This window comes from Motacilla alba, chromosome 10, assembly GCF_015832195.1.
Source record: "Motacilla alba alba isolate MOTALB_02 chromosome 10, Motacilla_alba_V1.0_pri, whole genome shotgun sequence".
NCBI lineage: Eukaryota > Metazoa > Chordata > Aves > Passeriformes > Motacillidae > Motacilla > Motacilla alba.
The window spans coordinates 16,874,838-16,893,724 of record NC_052025.1 but is presented as its reverse complement, the minus strand read 5'-3'; the positions used below and the strand labels follow the sequence as shown (position 1 = coordinate 16,893,724).

Sequence of the window (18,887 nt, the reverse complement as noted above, 5' to 3'; positions counted from 1 at the left end):
TCCAGAAAAATGCTGTTCCAGGTGGGATCAGCTTTGGCTTTGAGCTGGGAATGTAACGGGGTTTAAATACTCTTTTAATGCCCTCTAGTGGAGCCTGTGGGGCTAAATACAGAGTGAACATGCAAAGATCCCCCAGTTTAGGGCTTCTGTGTCCTTACCTTCCATGCCTGCTTGTACTTTCAGAGGTTCATTTGCTGTTCCAGGAGGAGGGAGAGGAGGTTAAAATCCCAGGCAGTGCTCTGTGTATTCCTGCAAAAGCTACATACACTGAGATCAGTTAAAGATGGACTTCTGGCTTTTGATTCACAACTGTCTTGATTTTGTGGCTTGTCACCAGCCCTTAAATATATCACATGACTAATTTGAGTCTCATAGCAACACATTTCTCTTTGCATTCATTTAATTCGGGTCTAATCTAATCTGCAGTCAGCCAGTCAAGGGCATAAGTAATGGTAGTGTTCTTGCTGTATTGTCTTTTCCTTATAGTCTATAATGAATAGCTCAAAGAATGTTGATGTTTTGTAATTTAAAACAATTCAAATGTAATAAGGCAAAAATCCCATTCCCAGTGAACATCCCAGCTAACAGTCTCTATTACAGACCCACAACCTGAGGGATGAGGGGCTTGGTGTTTGAATAATGACTGCATTACCAAAGATTTTTTTCCCCTTCTGCATCTGAATTAAAGCAGGTTTGAAGTGGCAGGACTGGCAGCAGTAAGTAATTATTTAGCAGGAGTTAAGTGGCTGTCAGCCCACTTGCTGGGGTCACAGAACTTCTTTTTGGTATGGCTTGGTCAAGCATTCAGGACACAAATAGCAAGGATTACTGCAGGTCAGGATGAGAGCCCCACAGGTTGGCAGCAGCCACACACAAAAGCTGTGCTTGGCTCATGCTGCTCTTGTTAACACCTGTGAAAGTGCACATTACCTTATCAAACAAAATAACAATCATGGCAGGATTGGAAGTAGTCCTGGCCCCTTCATTATGGAAATGCTCCCAGGTGCCATAATGACATCGATGCTGTTATGTTTGAAGCCTGCAAAGAACGACTGAATCCCCAGATTTAGGCAAGCTCATGAATACAGATTTCAAGCAGTTTTCAAGTTGTTTTTTTTTTTTTTTTCCTGGAGTCCAGTGTTTGCATAGATGCTTCCAGGATTCTGGCACTCATCAACTACTGAACACTGGTTTCAGCTTAGAGTTGTTATCCAGAATAATCCATATTCATATTTCTTCCATGTACCAAGAAATATTAAATGTAACACGTGACTGATTTGAGTTTCATAGCAAACTGACAAATGGGTGCAATTAGAGAGAGAGGCACACCCACACATACACAATGGACCAGATTTTGGAAAGTACAGTACATACTGTGCTAAGTCATGCACGCTCTTTGCCTGTACCTAAACTTACATGACAGCATTTGCAATATTCATATGGAAATCGTCATTTCTATGCATATAGAGCTGTTTGAGCACAGTAATTTTGTGTTTGTGTCACATCATTTAAAAGTTTAGTCTAAGAGCAGAAGCTTGAGAGCTGCATTTTGATTTTAGCTTTGCCTTCAACTTAACCACCTTGTGCCAATTATCTACTCTCACTGTGCCTCAAAGATAAACTGCCCAGGCACTGCCCTAATGCTTTGATACTCCCTGTACCCTGAGGCTTAATTCATTGTTTGCAAAACACCACAAGTACTCAGCTGGAGGATGCTGTAAGAAGTGCAAGTTGTATTTGTTTTCATTTGATGTGTCTGGTCTTTCATAACACCATTTGTCTGCGTGTGACAGTGCTCAAAGCCAGGTTATGTACTAACCAGGGCAAGTCAGCATTAAGGTCTTCTCTAACTTCAGTAGCTTGATGTCTTTTAAATTAACTTTCCTTATGGATAATATTAGAATATTATGTGTATTTCAATGCCTTGAAGTTGAGGATTGAGAGGGTGTTGTGCTAAGCTTGTACCATGCAAGTCAGCAAAGCATGTCAATAAAACATGTCATGGGTGCATCTGGTATGTGAAGTACTTGTTGTGGGCTTTGCAGTACAAAGAGCTACAGGGCTTGTTTGTTTTTTAGGTTAAACTTGAAGATTCCTGTCTGTGTTTTGTCCCTCTCTACCGAAATAATCCTACTTGCAAACTGTTGCTGTTAACTGATCCAAAGGATAAAGAGACAGGTTAGAATTGGTCAAAATATTTTGAAATTTGAGTAGTTGTAATTTCTTTACCTTTAAGATGGTCTATTTGTTTATGTATTTAAATATTCTGGGTTTTGTTTTGAATATGAAGTGGTTTCAGTTTATCTGTCAAGGATTTGTGTCAGTGGGCTGCTGATTAGATGGAAGAATTGACAATCAGAGCTTTTAAATTCTAAGCATAAATTCTCTGCTGATAGCTGAAAAATCTCCTTGGGTAAATCTGTTATTCTTTCTGACTTTATTCAACAGGATAATATTTTTCTAATTCAGAATGATGTGAAATTTAAACACATTATGGTTTGGATAGAATCCTGAAATCCTTAAACAATAAAATATAGGTATGAAATTGTATTGCTTCTTACTGGTTCTTTTTTTTTTATGATTTTTTTTCAATCCTAGGTTTAATTGACTTTTATTTCCAGTACTGATGTGTGAGGACTATCTAATGGTGTCTAGACTAAGTGAGAAGTGTTGGTGTTGTTGTGAAGCAATGGGCTGTAGAGTTTTTGGCATATCTGCAACGAGGACATGAACTTTTGCATTGACTCGCTGTTGTCACTTAGGAAATACAGAACACATGAAACCTCTTAAACTTCCAGCTTCCAAATGTGGCAGCCAGCTAATGACATCTGTTATTAAAAGTGTGCTTTTTTAAAAAGGATAAGCTATAAATTATACCTGAAAGGCTTTAATAGCCAGTATTCTTAATAATACAGCAAAGGCAAAGCAAAATTCTCTGTTCAGTTCCAAGTGTGGCAGGTAATGATCTTGCACTCCTAGAACAGGTTCTGTTAGTGTAAATGTTCATTGTTCAGTCCTACCCTGTAACCAGGAAATTTCTTCAGAAGAACAAAAAGCAGATTAAGATCACCTGTGGTTAGAGGTGAACTCTGCAGTTTTCCAGCTCCTTCTACACAGGATTTCAGCTGGACCTTTGCTAATGGGCTGTGGTTCACAGGAGAAGGTAGGAGACCTTTCCAAGTTCCAGGTGTAGTCAAAAGACTTTCTGGTCCCTCTAAAACTATTGATGTAGAATTACTCTTCTGACACTAATTTATGTATTCCATTAGTGTTTTTCTGAAGGGAGATACACACTGGTATGATAAAGGGGAGAAGCATCCACACCAGAGGCCAGACTGGCTCTTGGTGCAGTTGTGCTCATCTCCTGACTCATGTTTAAAAGAATGTGGCTGAAAGCAGCACTGAGTTAGTTTAGGCTTCACAAGAGGAATTGGGATCTGTAACTACAGTGCAGAAATAAAGAATTATTAAATAGATGCAGGTGAAAGTGCATTTAGCACAGCTCTTCAGTTAAATGATCTCATTTAGTATTAGGAACAAGAAGTATTAATGAGATACAAGCACACAAGGAAAAATCATTTCTCACAGGAACAAGTCAAACAAGTCCAATTGGAGCCTAAATTACATGATAGCTATCTTCATTAAGAGCTTAAACCTAACAGAATAAACACCTTATTATATTATAAACAACAGCCTGACTGACTGCTGTGACCCCCCCCTTGCAAAATTTCAGCTTAAGTTACCAGTCCAGAGTCCAAGGAACAGAGAGACCTCTAAGCCTGCTACATCACCTGGCTTTTGATATTTCCTTCCAAAAGTGAGATTTAAAGGATTTTCTGGAAGTTCTTTGCTTCTGGATTTTATGTACTATAAACATGTGGCCAGTCTTCCTGCACACATCAAATTTGACCGATGTGATTTTTTTTTTTCCTCTTCAGATGAGTGTTTATAAGTTTTCATTGGTTCTTTAAGGCCTGCTGGGATGTGTGTGCATTCCTATACATATGGGTATATACATTAGAAGTATTTTGTCCCAGATTTTTTCCAACAGCTCAGCAGATTTGGAATTGAGTGTTAGGGTGGCAGACTGTGCTAATGGGGCGACTCCTCCTGGATTTGCTCACCTACATGACCTTTTGTTCTGACCAGTGAACAGATCAAATTAATTCAGAACCAATTTCTTCAGAGAAAGGCAATATATTTTAACTTAGTCTTTGTTACTTTAAGGACATTTGACTTTAAGGGCAGAAAATGAAAACATTTAACAAGTTACATAATTTTCTTTTCCTGACTTGAGCTTTACACTTTTCTTGTGAAACAAGTTTCATCCAGATGGAAGAGGGAAACAATCTTGCTGAAGGTGATATCTTCTCTTCCTCTACCTGTCCACTGCCTCTGCATTTTAGTTTTCTTCCACAGCAGGAACTCTCGTAGAAGCAAATTTCCAGGTTGTCCCAAGATACTCTCTTTCAGTTAGATGGTATTTAATTCTTGAAAATTGCTTTAAAGAGGGGTGGATTCCACCACTGAGATTTATTTCTGATCATCTTGATCAGATGGGTTGTCCAGAAGTGATGAGTAGTTTGTGGTTTGAAATGATCTGCATATTTCAAAGAGAAAATGGGTATGGCAGCTTTTCTGTAGGACTTGGTCTTGGTTGGAAGCATTTTAAATTTATTTTTGATGGGCTCAGTGTTGTGTTCTGTTAGTATATCTGTACAGATATTTTTATGAGAATGTAAATTGCATTGTAAGGGCTTACAGAGCATAACATGGGTGATTAACATCTTTATAACACTAAATAAACATACCTTATTGTGGCATTTTCTGTGTGCTGCATGTAATAATTCACAATAACTGTGAGATGCCTTGGAACATTTATCACAAGACATTTGCAACAAATCACTGAGTGAAGCTTGAATAGTAGAAGAAAATGTAACTGGTTGCAGGAAAGATCTATCTGAGATACTTGAATCTGCCATTCCAGCAGGAATCTGCCTGCATCCCAAGCTTTAATATATTTGTTTTGATAAAATTCCTAGAAAAGAGTGAGAAATGCTCTTATTCCATTTTAAAGACAGGGAACTGTGGGACCCATCTAGTTCAGGGTATGTCAGTGCTGCAGAATGCAGTTCAGAGTAGGATTTCTGATCTTGCTCCAGTATTTCCAGAGTATTTCCTTGCTCCAGTAAATCAGAGTATTTCCACAGTGGAAGTCTTACAAAAGTGACCTCCTCAAGTGTCTCAGCAATTTGAAACAGTGACAGGATTAGGGTAAAGATGACTTTACAGAAAGTGCCCCTACTTTATCTTAGATATTTATTAAACGAACTCTGATCACATCTCTCATATATGTAACAGCACCTTTATTTAGTTTGTAACCGAGGGATGTTTTTCAGCAATTCAGATAAGGCAGGGGGAAAAGAAGAGCCAAGCTGGATGTTGCTTTATTTTTTTCTTCTTTACTCTGTGTGTAGAATCCTGATGTGCACATTTCATTTAAATAGTTGCACACCAGTGTGGGAACATTTGGCCAGCATAGCCTAGGAAGTAAAAATATAATCCAGGCCTGAGTTGGGAAGGGATCCATGTTTGCCCAGCAAAAGTAGACATTTCATAATCACAATTGCATTGTGCTTGTTGTCTATTTCAGTTCAGTCCTGGATTCCAAACAACCTGTGCTGTGGAATCCTGTGCTCCACTGCCTGTCAGCTTCTTGCAACACTGTGTTTGTCTGAGTGCAGGTGATGAAAGTACTGCGGTTTAGCAAGCTGGTGCTTACATGGCAAGCCACCCACCTGAGCATGTGTAAACCCCATTAATTGTGACCTGAAATGCATTTCACCCCTTCTTGCAACTGCACGGTCAAGCACATCAGGTTTTGCAGTTGCATGGTCACTGCAGTCACACACATCCTGATTCACAGGGTTCAGGTGATGTGTGTTGGCAGTACCTCCATCTCCTGTCATCAGGTGAACTTAACTGAATGTTTTGGAAAGAATAACAAGACTGGGAAGGGAGAGAGAGAGAACATGTGGTCTCACAAATCATGTTTGCATTTGAAGTAGTGTTCCTCAAAGTTGATTATAAAATGAAAATGAGAGTATGGGGAAGCATGGATGGATTTAACTGCGGACCAGATGTTGACTTGAAAAATGATAACAAAAAGCAAAGTACATATGTTTGTGTGAAATCTGGAGAAATGTTTTTCCTTCAAGGAAGGCATCCATATAGATAAGGTTGCTCAAGTAATGTGATGTGACAGTTGCTATGTCAACTAGTGTTCCCTTCCACACATTTAAATTATTGAATAGCACAGTAAATGTTCTATAAAAGCAACTCCTTCCAACATGGTTATGCATCTTCCTGTTTTCCTCAAAGCTTTGAAAAACTTTTCTGACCTTTACTATGTGTCTTGTATGTCTGAACCTTGTGCCAAACCTCTTTGCAGCTCTTATTAAAGTCAGCATTTGGCCCATTATGTCCCCTTTGTGTGACTCAGCTCCCTTTGTAGCTGCATGTTTCATGGATGTGTAATGGAGCAGTGGCTGCTGCATTTGAAAGCAGAGGGAACGGTTTGAGGGAACAGATTGAATCCATCACAGAAAGAGTATGAAAATCCCATGCAAGTAAGTGCATAATATTTAATGAATTGAGTCTGCTGCTATAAACAGGCATCTGCCCTTGCGTGCAATACTTCTTCCTTGTTAACCCAGCACACAAAGTGTAATGCTTTTTGGCACATGCTTTAATAATTTATTGGAAATATAAGTTAACTAAGCGGAATCTCCAGCCTTAAAACCAGCAGGAGTGATAGAGTCTGAAGCAAAAAGGGAAATTAACCTGTGTGCATCAGTGACAATCGTATAACCTGAGGCTGAAACAAGTAAATGATGAATTCTGTCCTTAAAGTAATTTCATTTCTTTGTGTGTGAATTTGTTTCTAACTCACAGATGGTTTTGAACTTTCTTATATTTGTCCCTAGCTGGGTAGGTTAGAGCCAGTTGTTGGAGCACTCTTTTAGGAGTCAGGACATGTGAACTCTGTTCTGTTCTTTGCAACATTCTTCCTACATTATATTCTATCTTTCTGTATAAAAATGGACATGGTAGGTGCCCTGTTTGGAGATGTTAAAGATACTGGTGTTCTTGAGCAATCCTGAAATCATGGCCATGTACTTTAGGTGAATGTCACCAGTGTACAGATATTAAAAGTCCTTTTGGCTGAAATATTTGCTGTTTGATGTGTTTGTGGTCATAAATTATCAGATTTCTGTGTTTATTCCAAAACCTCATCTAAACCCTTAAAATTTATTCCCTATCCTTTGAAATGACCCCATGTCAAAACTTTCCTTTCTGAACAAGGCTTGGAAGTAATTTCAGTGTCATTGTTGCTGCTTCAAGTCTTTTCCTTGTAAATCTATTGGCAGGCAATGAATTCTGTAGATGAGCATGTAGGAGTAGGGTTTAAATACTTGTTCCTGCAAATGTGAAAAATTGAGGAAGGATGGGAAGAAGTGGGGTGCAAGTTTTGCATCACACCTACGTGAGGACTTGACTTACGTGGGTTGCTGATACACTTTTGCTTCAGGGCAAAGTTATCTTATTATGTGTGTCTATGTCTGTCTTTTGTTGATATGAACCTCTCTGTGTGCATTTGAACCTTGGAGAATATCTGTCCATGCAGAGATTTAGGAGTCTGTACTCTAAAGCTACCCACAGATAGAAATTCAGTCACAGAGAGAGCTGAAAAGCTGTTTGATAAAGCAAATATGAGAATTTTCATGTTTGACTTGCATGAGTGCAAATATGTGCACTCAAATGTATGCAAATATGTATGTGTGGGCAGGGGAAAGTTTGAAAGAAACTTGAAAACTGTAACCTTTATCCAGGTAGCTCCACTGTCCCAAATGCCACTCGAACCTACTCTGCTACTCAACTTAATACTAAGCAGGAAGGGCTTTATTCATTTGGAGCACAGGCTGTCACACCAAAGTCACATCAATTCCTGAGAAAAATTACCTTCACTTGATGCGTCGTGCAGTACTGAAAACTGGATATCAGGGGGCGTGGAGGTGAAATTGAAATACGGTTGTTGTTCTTCTGTCTCACAGCAGAACAGACTGGAGTCAGCTGGAGGGAGAAGTAGATCTGAGGCTGCCTGTGGAAAAATTGAGAACCTACTTTGTATTTGTGGGTAACGTGCTCCCCTGTTTTTGTTTCTGTAGTTTTGGCAGTTTATTTGAGCCAGCGCTGGTGGCCTGTGGAAGATGTTGTGAAGACAGCTGATCCTGCTAGAGATGGGCTCATTTTGGTGAGGATGCTATTTTGAACAGTTGCCTTTACCCTGGAGCTTCCCAGCCAGAGCAATTATATGGAATTGTCTTTGGTCTCCAACAGCTCTTGCTCTAAACCTGTGGGATCTGGGCTCTGTGGCTCACCAAGTGCTTCACGTCTCCAGAACACAGTGACATGCACATTAGCCCTCTCTAAACAATTCTGTGCATGCAGCTTATGATTCATCTGTGGGATTTATTTTCTTTTGGTTTTTAGTTTACCCTTGCTGCCTACTGAAGGAATAATCATAAACTGAATTACTACATTAGCAATAGTTTCTCACATTAACTGTCTGGTGGGAGGTGTTACTACCCTTTGGAACAACGTCTTACCTAGCTAGTTATGATTTTTTCCCTTGGATAATGTTTACATTGTATTCATTTTATGAAATGGTTGCTATTCAGTCATTTCTATATCCATAATTCTTTTTCCAAATAAATTATCTTGGTAAGACAGAACTATTTTTTCATAATTTGAAAGATTTGGCTAACCTGGAGTCTGTTTGCGACAAAAAAAGTCAGATGCATATGAGCTGCATATGAGCTTTGTGTTGCCATGAGGTTATTAAATCAGTTTTGTTTTCTACCCAACTCTCAGTGTTTTTGGTCCTCAACGATTCCATTGCTTTATCATCTTTTCCTGTCACACATAGAGTTTAAGTATTTGCAGAATAAGTAGGCTTTTTATGGGTAACTGACTGGAGGGATTTTGAGATACCAATCCTTGCAAGATAGAACTTGGAGCAGGGACACGGGCCTTGAGGCTTTCAAGCATCTTTGTATCAATAGAGAATGAAAATAATGTCTGAAAATAGAAATCTTACCCCCTCTAGCTCATTGCTAAAAGGTAAATTGCCATTATATGTGGAAACTCTCATTTCTTTTTCAGCATTTGTGTGAAGCTAGCTGGCAGCAGTTTTTACCTTGATGATCAATATAATCTTGTTCCTTTGTGTTCCTTCATCTCCCTGTCCTGTCAGTTGTCTCCTATGAATTCAGCACAGAATGATTGTTCATGTTACACCTAGATTATAGCTGGTTGGGACAGACCATTCTCTGTTTTATTTAGTGTCTATCTCAGTAAGGTCCTGGCCCACAAAATTCTTCAATGCTGTGGCAACACAGGTAATAGGGGAGAGGTGACCAGGCCCACAGTGTGAATCCAATCTTCATTTAACTTTTGGGTAGGGTTAGATTGCCTTGGTCCTGATTCCAGTCTGTGACTGCAATCAAGATACTTCTGCTGCTGTAGAATTCCTCTCTGTGACAACAAGAGATACGTCAAGCTTTATAAACAGTTACTAAATTATTCTATGCCCGTTGGATAGAGGGTGAAACACTAGGAAAAACTGTTTTTGTTATTCTAGCTGAACCAACTCAGGAGGTATTTTCCCCAAATTAAGTGTATGTGTTTCCTGACCTCCTCCTTCCCAGCCTCTTTTGATTTTGAAACCTTTTATGAGATGCAAAATACTATTCTCTGCCTCATTTTTCTTTGGTCTGTTTTTGTTTGTTCTCTTAGGTCCAGACATTTGGAGAAAGGATTGTCCTCTTTGTTCTGAACTGCATTATTTTTGGAATGCTGGAAGGGAGCTCAGCTAATGATGCATTCTTTCTACCTCACTCTGCCACCGAGCGTGCCAAGATACTCTGGAGAAACGGCGAGGCTGCTGCCTTTTACTCGGTCAAGATGAAAGGTAAGGTCATTTTAGAGACACATTTCCACTGGTTCCTAATAGCTAGAAATGTAATCCTTTTGTTTATCTTTCAGTATAAATAATCCTGGCTCTCATTTACATTTTTATATGAAATCTCCCTCAGAATTAATCTGGGGAACAAACCTTCCCAGAATTTGGAAGCCATCCATGTTACTTTCATTTAAACATGATAGTTCCAAACCCTATTCTGATCTGAGGTACTGGCTTACTCCAATAAAATGTGCTTAATGCAGCCAAGGAGGAGGTTGTACATCTAGGAACAAAGAATGTAGGGCCTATCTACAGGATGGAGAACTGCATCCTGGGAAGAATGATACCTGAAATAGGAGTGCAGTTCCCAGTGGAAAAACATATTGGGAGTTGGTGGTGGCAGGAAGAGGAAGGATCCTTGGATGTGTGAGGAGCAGTGGCTGGGTTGTGTAGAGGAAGGTGTGTGCACTAGATCAGTCCTGGAATGCTCTGTGCAGTTGTGGTACTCCCAGTTTAAAGGATGATGATTAATTGATTTCATAATTAATTGATTGAGTGGCATAGAGAAGAAACAAAATATGTTTTAATTCTTTATCCGTAAAGAGTGGATTAATCAAGAACTTCGGAACTTCAGTAAAGGTCTTATTAAACACAGAGTCTCTATTAACGCAAATAATTGCTGTTAACCAGTCTGTTGAGCCTGTGCCCCATGTGGAAGCTGGTTATCAGCCTGTGCTTAAGATTCATGGGAATCACCTTGATTCCAGAAGTTTAAACACAGAGAAGGTGGGATCTTTGGAAGCAAGATATTGTCCAAGTCAGGACTCAATAGCCATCCATCCAAAATGGGAGGAAAAAAAAACAGCTTGAGAGATGGGTTGTTTTGAATTCCAGAGGATACTCTGAAGGTGCCTTCTCTGCTGCAATCCCAAAGGCCAGCAACAATAGATGTTCTGCTCCTTGGGATGGAAAAATCCTGATACACAGAGAGGTCTAGCTTGTACAGCACCGTGCTGGTGCTGCTGCGCCATCAGTGAGGAATCAGGACTCAGCCTGTGACCAAGGAGCCTTGTCTGTGTCTCTGATTATGCTGATGAAGTGGTTTGTAATGCCTAACACAAGTGCATTTTCCTTTAAGTCCATAAATATTCCTGAGCAAAGCTTTTGGAAAGAAACACTTGTAGGGGCTGTAATGATTCATGCTTCACTAAAATGAATGTGCACAGTAGTCTGTTATGGGTGGAGTATTAGCCAAGTTGAAACTGTTTCTGAGTAAGTTGAGAGTCAGAGTTTGGTTTTAAACCAGGTCCACATAAAATACAAATCCTTCAAGTCCAGCTTTGTCAGCATCTGCCTTTTCTTGCCAGTGTTTTTTTTCCTCTGGGCAGCTATATTTGTTAGCTTTTGGCCTGTGTCACAAATTACTGCAGTCTTTTGCCAAAGCCTTTTCGGGAAGCTTGAAGCTGATTGTTTTTGCTGCTTTTTGCTATTTGATGTACGCATTTAGAAAATAATTCCTCTTTCTGAAGTTCTGTGATTTCAATTTCATACCAGCCATGCTGTGGCTGATTCTATTCTCTCTATTTTTTAGAAGAGCCCTGGATTTATTAAGCCCAAAACAGACTAAGATAAATATCTTCACTCAGAAGCTGTATTTCACAAGGTTGTTTTACATATTTTCATAATTAATTTTTTTAAATCATAATGTAAAATGTAAGTTCTTTTTCCTTTTGCTGTCCTGGTCAGAACATTTAGTAGAGGCAGCTTTACCTACAGGACTTCATATTGAGCTGGACCTCTGGTTCTAGGAAAAAATTATTTTCCTTTGTGCCCACCATGTCATTCTGATTCCCTTTATTTCCATGCTCTGCAATTACCTGACCATTCTTTCCAGTTTGATTTTCTTCACTGGATAATTGAGACTCTCATATTGATGTTGTATTCAAATGTATTTCTCATCTGTGAATTTTTCATTATCTACAGCATGACAAAAAACATGCTTCAGTGGAGGCAAATAAGCCAGAAAAGGTCTGTGGAGCATGGCTCTTTCAAACATAAGTCTTCTGGGTGAATCACACAAGTGGTGACCAAGGAACAGTGAGTCTGTTCTATCTTTGCTACAGATTTAATGTGTCGTTATGCAAACTAAATTTTCAATGGACTTCAGTGATTCCAATTATCTGTCTTGGCAATACTGTAATGTCATTTCCATTTGCCAGTTCCTAGGTGGCCTGTACAAAGTGAACTCGGTAATTTTGGTTCAGTTCCACGCTTCCATCCATCTTATGACCATCCCTAACTGGATCTCTTTTAATAGTCCAGCTAAAGAGGCACAGATGGTCTCGAGCACCCGCCTTGCTCAGAGATGCAGTAACTACTGCAAGTCAAGGTTTTGAGACAATTTGGCCACTTCTGGCACCAGCCACCCTGCACCTGTTGTGTAGATAAACAGAAGTGTCATTCTTCAAGGCTATCACTTTTCGTGAGCATTAGACACCTTTATTAAAGCAAAATTTATTCATGACTGCACAGATCATCAACTTGGCCTCTCTGGAATGTGCCTATTCCTGTCCAATGACAGGCATGCAGCATTTACCACTGGGTATACTAAAGATTGATGAGATGTACTAAGCCACTAATGAGGCTGATAAGACACTTTGTCACGTGCCAAGATAAATGTCTCCAATTTTATCTAAGTCAGCGGCTTCCATATCAGACAGCTGAGCAGTTAGACCTCACTAAATGGAGCTACTTAAAGGCACAATAGGAAATGACAGTTCCCTCTTCCTGTACCTTCCTCTGCAGGCAGCAACCTGAGAATGAAATATTTTGCAGAAAGCCTTCATATAGATACTTGGGGTTTGGGATCTGTTTTATGTTGTTTAAAGTATTTATTTCATGCTCTGTGTGAAAACCTCAGAAAGAATGTGTTCTGTGTAGTAATGTAGGATTAATTACCACGGTTACTGACACTTGTTTCTTGTGCAGTGAGACCATGTAATTCCCTGAAAGTTTTTCCTTTCTTATTTACTGAGGACTAGTAATTACTGAAAATGGACTTTACCACCTTCACATAAATGTCAGGAGAATGTAGAAGACTCATGATGCAAATAAATCAATAAGGAAGTTGGAGGATGCAATGAGCCAGGAGTGTCTTTGTGCTTTTAAGAACAAACCAGAACAAAATCCCTTTTTTATAGACTTTTTTTCCCCCTCTACTGTAATGTATTACTGTCTCTGTAACACACATGAGCTGCCCAGCTGCAGACCAAGCTGTCTGTGGTATGAAAAACAAAAGAGTCAGATTGTCAAAGCTTGTCCCTTCCCTCCTGACAAATCTTAGTAGTAAAAGTCTGGAGTGATGTGAATCAAACCAGCCTTAACCAAATGGAGTCCTCTGAGAAGGCTGTAAAACATACAGGTGTATCAGGAGTAAGTGCGTTGTTGGCTTTTCATTCATTCTTTAGAAATGCTCCTCAAGTCACAGTTTGGGAACTCCTGACTGCAAAAACTCTTAAGCAGACATGGAGTTGGTAAAAAAGCAATGCTTGCCCTATCTCTGCTTTTTTCCTACACCAGAGCCTTAGAGATGGTCCTTGGAAGTGGCTTCCTGAGCTCAAATTCATTTCACATCTTTCGTCATACAAGCCTTTGGAAATACCTTTTGATATTGGTGGCCCAGGTGCTATTCTGTAGAAAGAGAACCTTAAAAAGTTGACAGGATTTTATTTTTTCATCAATTACATCAATTTCTTTTAGAAAAAAAAATCGGCATTGAAGTTAACCTGACAGACAATTAGCTGAAATCTTGTTGAATAATTGCTTTTGTCTCCCTCTGTTTGCTAGCAATAATATTTTTAATGTGCATTTCTAAGGCAGATTGAAGGTTCTGGCTGTAATGAAAATGAAATGACTACATACCAGTCCAGACATGAATTCATTTAATTTTATTGAAGCCAGAACCTTTGTTTGCCTTCTCACATACAAACTCACACAATGGGTTGACCTTGGGTTCTGCTCTGCAGAAATATTCCCCACCCTTTACACAAGTGCTCAGGCCTGTCCAAACATGTGTGTGCCAAGCCAAGCTGTTCAGCAGGGAAATAGTCAGTGTGCACAACCTTGTTTTGTTTGGGTCTGTTGGATGTGGGGACTGGATTGTTTTTTTTTTTCTGGTTTGTGGCTCTTTGGGAATGCTAATGGCTGTCTGCTTTCCTGTCCTTGTAATATCTGTTTGCCATTTTGCTGGCTCCTAAGTTGGTCATTTGGCACTCGTGACCTAACCAAGCAGATCAAAGGCTTTCAAAGGGCAGGCTGCATGAATGCTTCCCTCTCCATCACCAGTGCCCTTATTTTCCCTGTCTCCTCCCTCACCTCAAAACTTTGTCTGTGTGTTCCAAGCAAACCTTTCAACCAAGTGTGTGAGAGCCCAGTGGCCACCTCCGGGCCACCATTAGCTTACGGTAACCTTGTGCTACTTGATGGGAAACAGGGACAAAGTGGCCTTTGTTCCAAAGGTTGGTTTGTTTGTTTATTTTATTTCAAATGCCTGTGGGCTGTGACTCTCCTAATGTGTTTCCCAGGGACAAGGTGAAGAATGGCTTCATGGTTTCTTTATTTACAGTGCCTTTAGACATGACAAGTTTTTGTCATCTTCTCAACACAAAATTAGGAGCTCAGACATAAATCACTCAGCTCCTGGGATTGCTGCACAGCACTCTCACCAGGATTTATAGGAGACAGACTATATGAGATAATAATAAACTTAAAAGAACACTTGCAACATGCAGGAATTCTTAAAGACTTCATGAGAAAAATTTTGTCCCTTAGAACGTATGGTGCAATTCTGCTGGAATTTGACATCTCTGTTGGGTTGGCAGCTAACAATGGGACTCGGGATATACTCAATTTTTTGGCTTATGACAAAAAGAGTAACTACCCATCATGTGTTACAAATATTGAAAGGTTATAAACACCACCACAACCCACCCTCTTCCAACAATGTGCTGGAACATGTGTTTGAAGTTAAGCATGTGCTTTGATTAAGCAGGAGTGAACCAAGCTTAATCAAGATGTGAATGGATGGTTATGTAGCTACACACTCTTTTATGGCTCAGTCTGTGAGATGTGGATTCTTGCTAAATGATGAGCTTGACAAATCAGGGTCTAGAATTAAAAATAGTCATGTATGCTGTGCTGGATTGGCACCCTAGAAAAGAGAGTAATGAAAGCCAGGCCTGTCCAGTATTGGCGAAAGGTGCTGGACACCAAATGAAGGAGCAGAAATAGACCCCAGTTTAAGACAGTTGTGGGAAAAAAATGGATCTGTTAGTAGAAGTCTTTTATTGGAATTTAGGAACAAGCATTCAACAGGACATTGATAAAACTGTGAAATAGGTCTTAGTGAAGTGATGAAAGCTTCGTGTCTCAAAACACTGAAAACTAGACTGAGTCATGTCCACTAGGAAGTAGTAAGAAAGATAAACCCAGAAGGTCTTGATGAGACTTAAGCAACAAAGTATGAAAATGTAACCATTTTCTGTTATAAAGGCTTGGGTATCCATTTGTATTTAACCTGCCATGTGCTCAAAAGCAGCATAAAATCTTCATAAATATTTTCTAGAAATTAAAATAAATCCGTGAGGTTTTTCTATGGAGACCTTCTCCTATGTGTAGGTGGTTGGGGAACTGATGTTGGTTATTCATTTCAGAACTGTGTGCTTATGCTGTAAAGTAGTTTGAAGTTCTATTTTTAGGGTATTCTGCATGCAGCAATAGAACCCTAGGTTGGTTAGGGTGAACATCAAAATTTTGGATGCTGAATGTCTGTTCTTAATCAATTCTCTCATGACTCCGGTTTGAGTTTGCGATTTGTGATCGCAAAATAAATCCCTTGATTCTGTGTTTTGGGGTTATTTTGGACAATTTTCACTGAGAACTAGTTTTAATAGTTTGGAGGCTTATGCTTGAGTCTGTATTTTGTCCACATGTAGAGCATTATGTCATGACCCCGTGATTTCAGTTAACTGACTTAATGTGTTTGTTAGCAAGGACTGTCCTTGAGTGAAACCCCTGATTTAACACTGATAGTGGTAGTTCAAGTGATGGAGTAGAAGCACCTACATGTGTCATAAATTAACACTCAGTAGAAATTGAGTGACTTAAAAAAGGAGCTCTTACACTGCTTTCTTAAAATGCACCACTCAGTTGTTTTTTAAAAGGAGTATACTGACATTACATTCAGAATATTTATATATTGGTTTTAGACAATTTAAATCTTTGCAGTGAGCTTTCCTATATACATTGCCTGTGTACCAGGATAGTGTGATGAAGAATCAGAGTCTGGAAAAGACTCTGGTGAGACCTGTCAGCCACGTTAGGCAGGTCCTCTCCATTTCATGGAAAAATCATCCTCCTGGAAAGTGTTTACTGTCTGTGCAAATACACTTCAGCTGGGATCATCCTCACAGCCTGTGGAAAGGTACCAGGGCAGTGTGTGTGGCTGAAATCACACAGCAGTTAGTGCAGCAATACCAATTTTGTTTGTAAATGGATGTGTTTTTCCCTGTCTGTTTTCAGGGAGCCTGTGTGGTGGTACAACCAGTCAGTGTTACCTGCTGCCAGTTTTGGATACTATATTTGTCCAGAGAAAGTACAGAAGAGGTGGCCTAGGGATGAAAATGTTGCATGATTTCTGTCAGTCTTTCCTGGCTGAGGAAGCCTTGGGGATCAGCTGCCCTATTTCTGCTGCCATGTATCAAGGTAAATCCTTTGATGTGGACACGTTAGGTAAGGGTCATGTATAATGTATAATTTTCAATATGGTCTTGGTAAGATTGTCCTCACTGTGTAAGAGTTCAGTGCCCTTGTCTGAACCGAACCTTTGTTTGCCTGCAACTCGTTCCTTTTCTGGAGCCATCTGGAATTTCCTGTGGAAAGGTAGGCCAGTATTTATGTAAGACAACAAGAAGCACAAAACTCATGGTGCCCGTTTGACAGTTTGTGTTCCTAGAACTGCTCTCTCTCAGAACTATGTCATTGCCCTAGACAGGAACTTACTCATTTTATTTGACACCACAGGGAAAAGACTCATAAGATCTTGTCAAGCCCACACTGTGCACGTAATGCTCTGGTAGATCTTGCATTTTTAAGATCTTGCATTATTAAATTACATTTAATAAGCCAAATACCCAGGCTCTACTCAGTCATACAGTTACATCCATACTTGTTTTGTATCAACTGTCTTTGAACATTTGTCACTTTTAAAAGATCACAAAGTAGTCATATATCTTCTCTGTCTTCAGGTCAAAACTCTGGTTTTGCTAGTCAAATTCACAGAAAAAAATCTTTGGTCACATTATTTATAAAAGTGTCTTCTTTAGAAGACTACTTTTTTCTGAGGTTGCTCTCTGTGTGGTGCGGTCTTCACCATCATTTTTGGGGAGATGTTTTGATTGACTTACAGCTTTCCAGTTATTTTCTAGTAAGTGTCAACAAAATTTTGGCCTCATCTGTTCTGTCTCTTGGTTATTATGTGCCTTTGAATGTATTCAGAAGCACCGAGCAGGTACTGCTGCTTCTGATTTCAGGAGGGAATAGTATTGACAGCATTCCTTCTCTTTTCCCAATAATATCCATCTTTCCTTTGGCAGACCTCAGGGCTTTAGAAATCCTGGAGGAGAAAGCTGCATTTCTTATGTGTTAACACTAGCAATATATTGGAAGACTGTGCTTTTGTCTCAATTAAGTTTAAAGCTAATAGTGAATAAATTTGACTTGCATCAAGTTTTAATTAGGTTTGCTTCTATAAAAATACCAATACTGTTAGTTGAATTTTGAGTGTATTGAAGTCACTGTCTGTTTTTAATTTCATTGGAACCACATTTTCATGCTTTGACAAATGAATGCAACCTTTAAATCTCTGTACTGAAATCTCTGAAGCTGTGGACAGTTTATTTAACATGGACATGGTATTTAAGCTGCTGTAGAGGCCTAGAAGGAAGGAAAAAAAGCTGTGTGGCAGATACCTGCATTCTAGTATATATGTTAGTTTTAGTAGCTTTTATTGGAATGATTAATTTAGTCTGGGTATCCTTGGATAAAATTAATGTCTTCGATCTGCTCATTAGTGTAAGGCAAATGTTTACATTCCAGAATTAGGGTTTTTGTTTCAACATCCCATTGTTAAACTCAACTGAATGTTGAAGATAAATTACCCATTCTGTAGTGTGATGAACTACAGTGGACAGAGAATGACAGTAATTTCGTTGTTTACAGATCACTATCTTAGTGCAGTTGGTGCAACTGATAGGATGGTAGTTCAGGGAAGTTGAAAAATGCCCTTTAAGTGTTTTGAACTGTTCTACAGCATGTGCCTTCTCTTGACACTGCACACATCCTAAGGATACTACTAAGTATCTAAACTAAGTAGAACATACTTCAGTTTGCTTATGATAACATAAGCAGACCTACATTTTTAGATGGTCAGTGTGTACTGACAGTGGTAGGAATCTGTGGCAATATGGTTTTTAAAGGTGAGAATACATCTGTCACATATATCCTGTAATTTTTCTGTTGGTTATTCCCATTTCTTCTTTTCTACAGCGAAAGAAATAAATTAACCTAACAATGGGATGTAGGGTAGCAGTAAGGAAAAGGAGGGTGATTTTGGCCCAAAACCAAACTGAAGCAGAGCTTTTCTTTATAAACAGAAATTGAAGTAGCATTTTGAATGGTTAAAGCTGGAAGATAGAGGAGCAGGTTTCCTTTCAGAGTAGTGAGGGTAAAAAAACCCACACTGCTGTGAAACCCACTGAGTGTCTGGACATTGTTCTGTGCTGCAGTGCCAGTAGAAGGTGCTCAG

The 18,887-nt window shown here is 39.4% G+C and overlaps 1 protein-coding gene across 1 annotated transcript in view; it reads left to right on the top strand.

Annotated features, from left to right (window-relative positions):
* Nucleotides 1–18,887, top strand: part of LOC119705065 (protein FAM169B-like) — a 38,654-nt gene that overhangs the window by 12,671 nt on the left and 7,096 nt on the right. Inside the window, exons 3-6 of the mRNA XM_038147018.1 lie at nucleotides 2,079–2,178; nucleotides 8,229–8,314; nucleotides 9,859–10,033; nucleotides 16,604–16,786. Coding sequence (XP_038002946.1) covers nucleotides 2,079–2,178; nucleotides 8,229–8,314; nucleotides 9,859–10,033; nucleotides 16,604–16,786 — 544 coding nt within the window. The remainder of the gene's footprint in view (nucleotides 1–2,078; nucleotides 2,179–8,228; nucleotides 8,315–9,858; nucleotides 10,034–16,603; nucleotides 16,787–18,887) is intronic.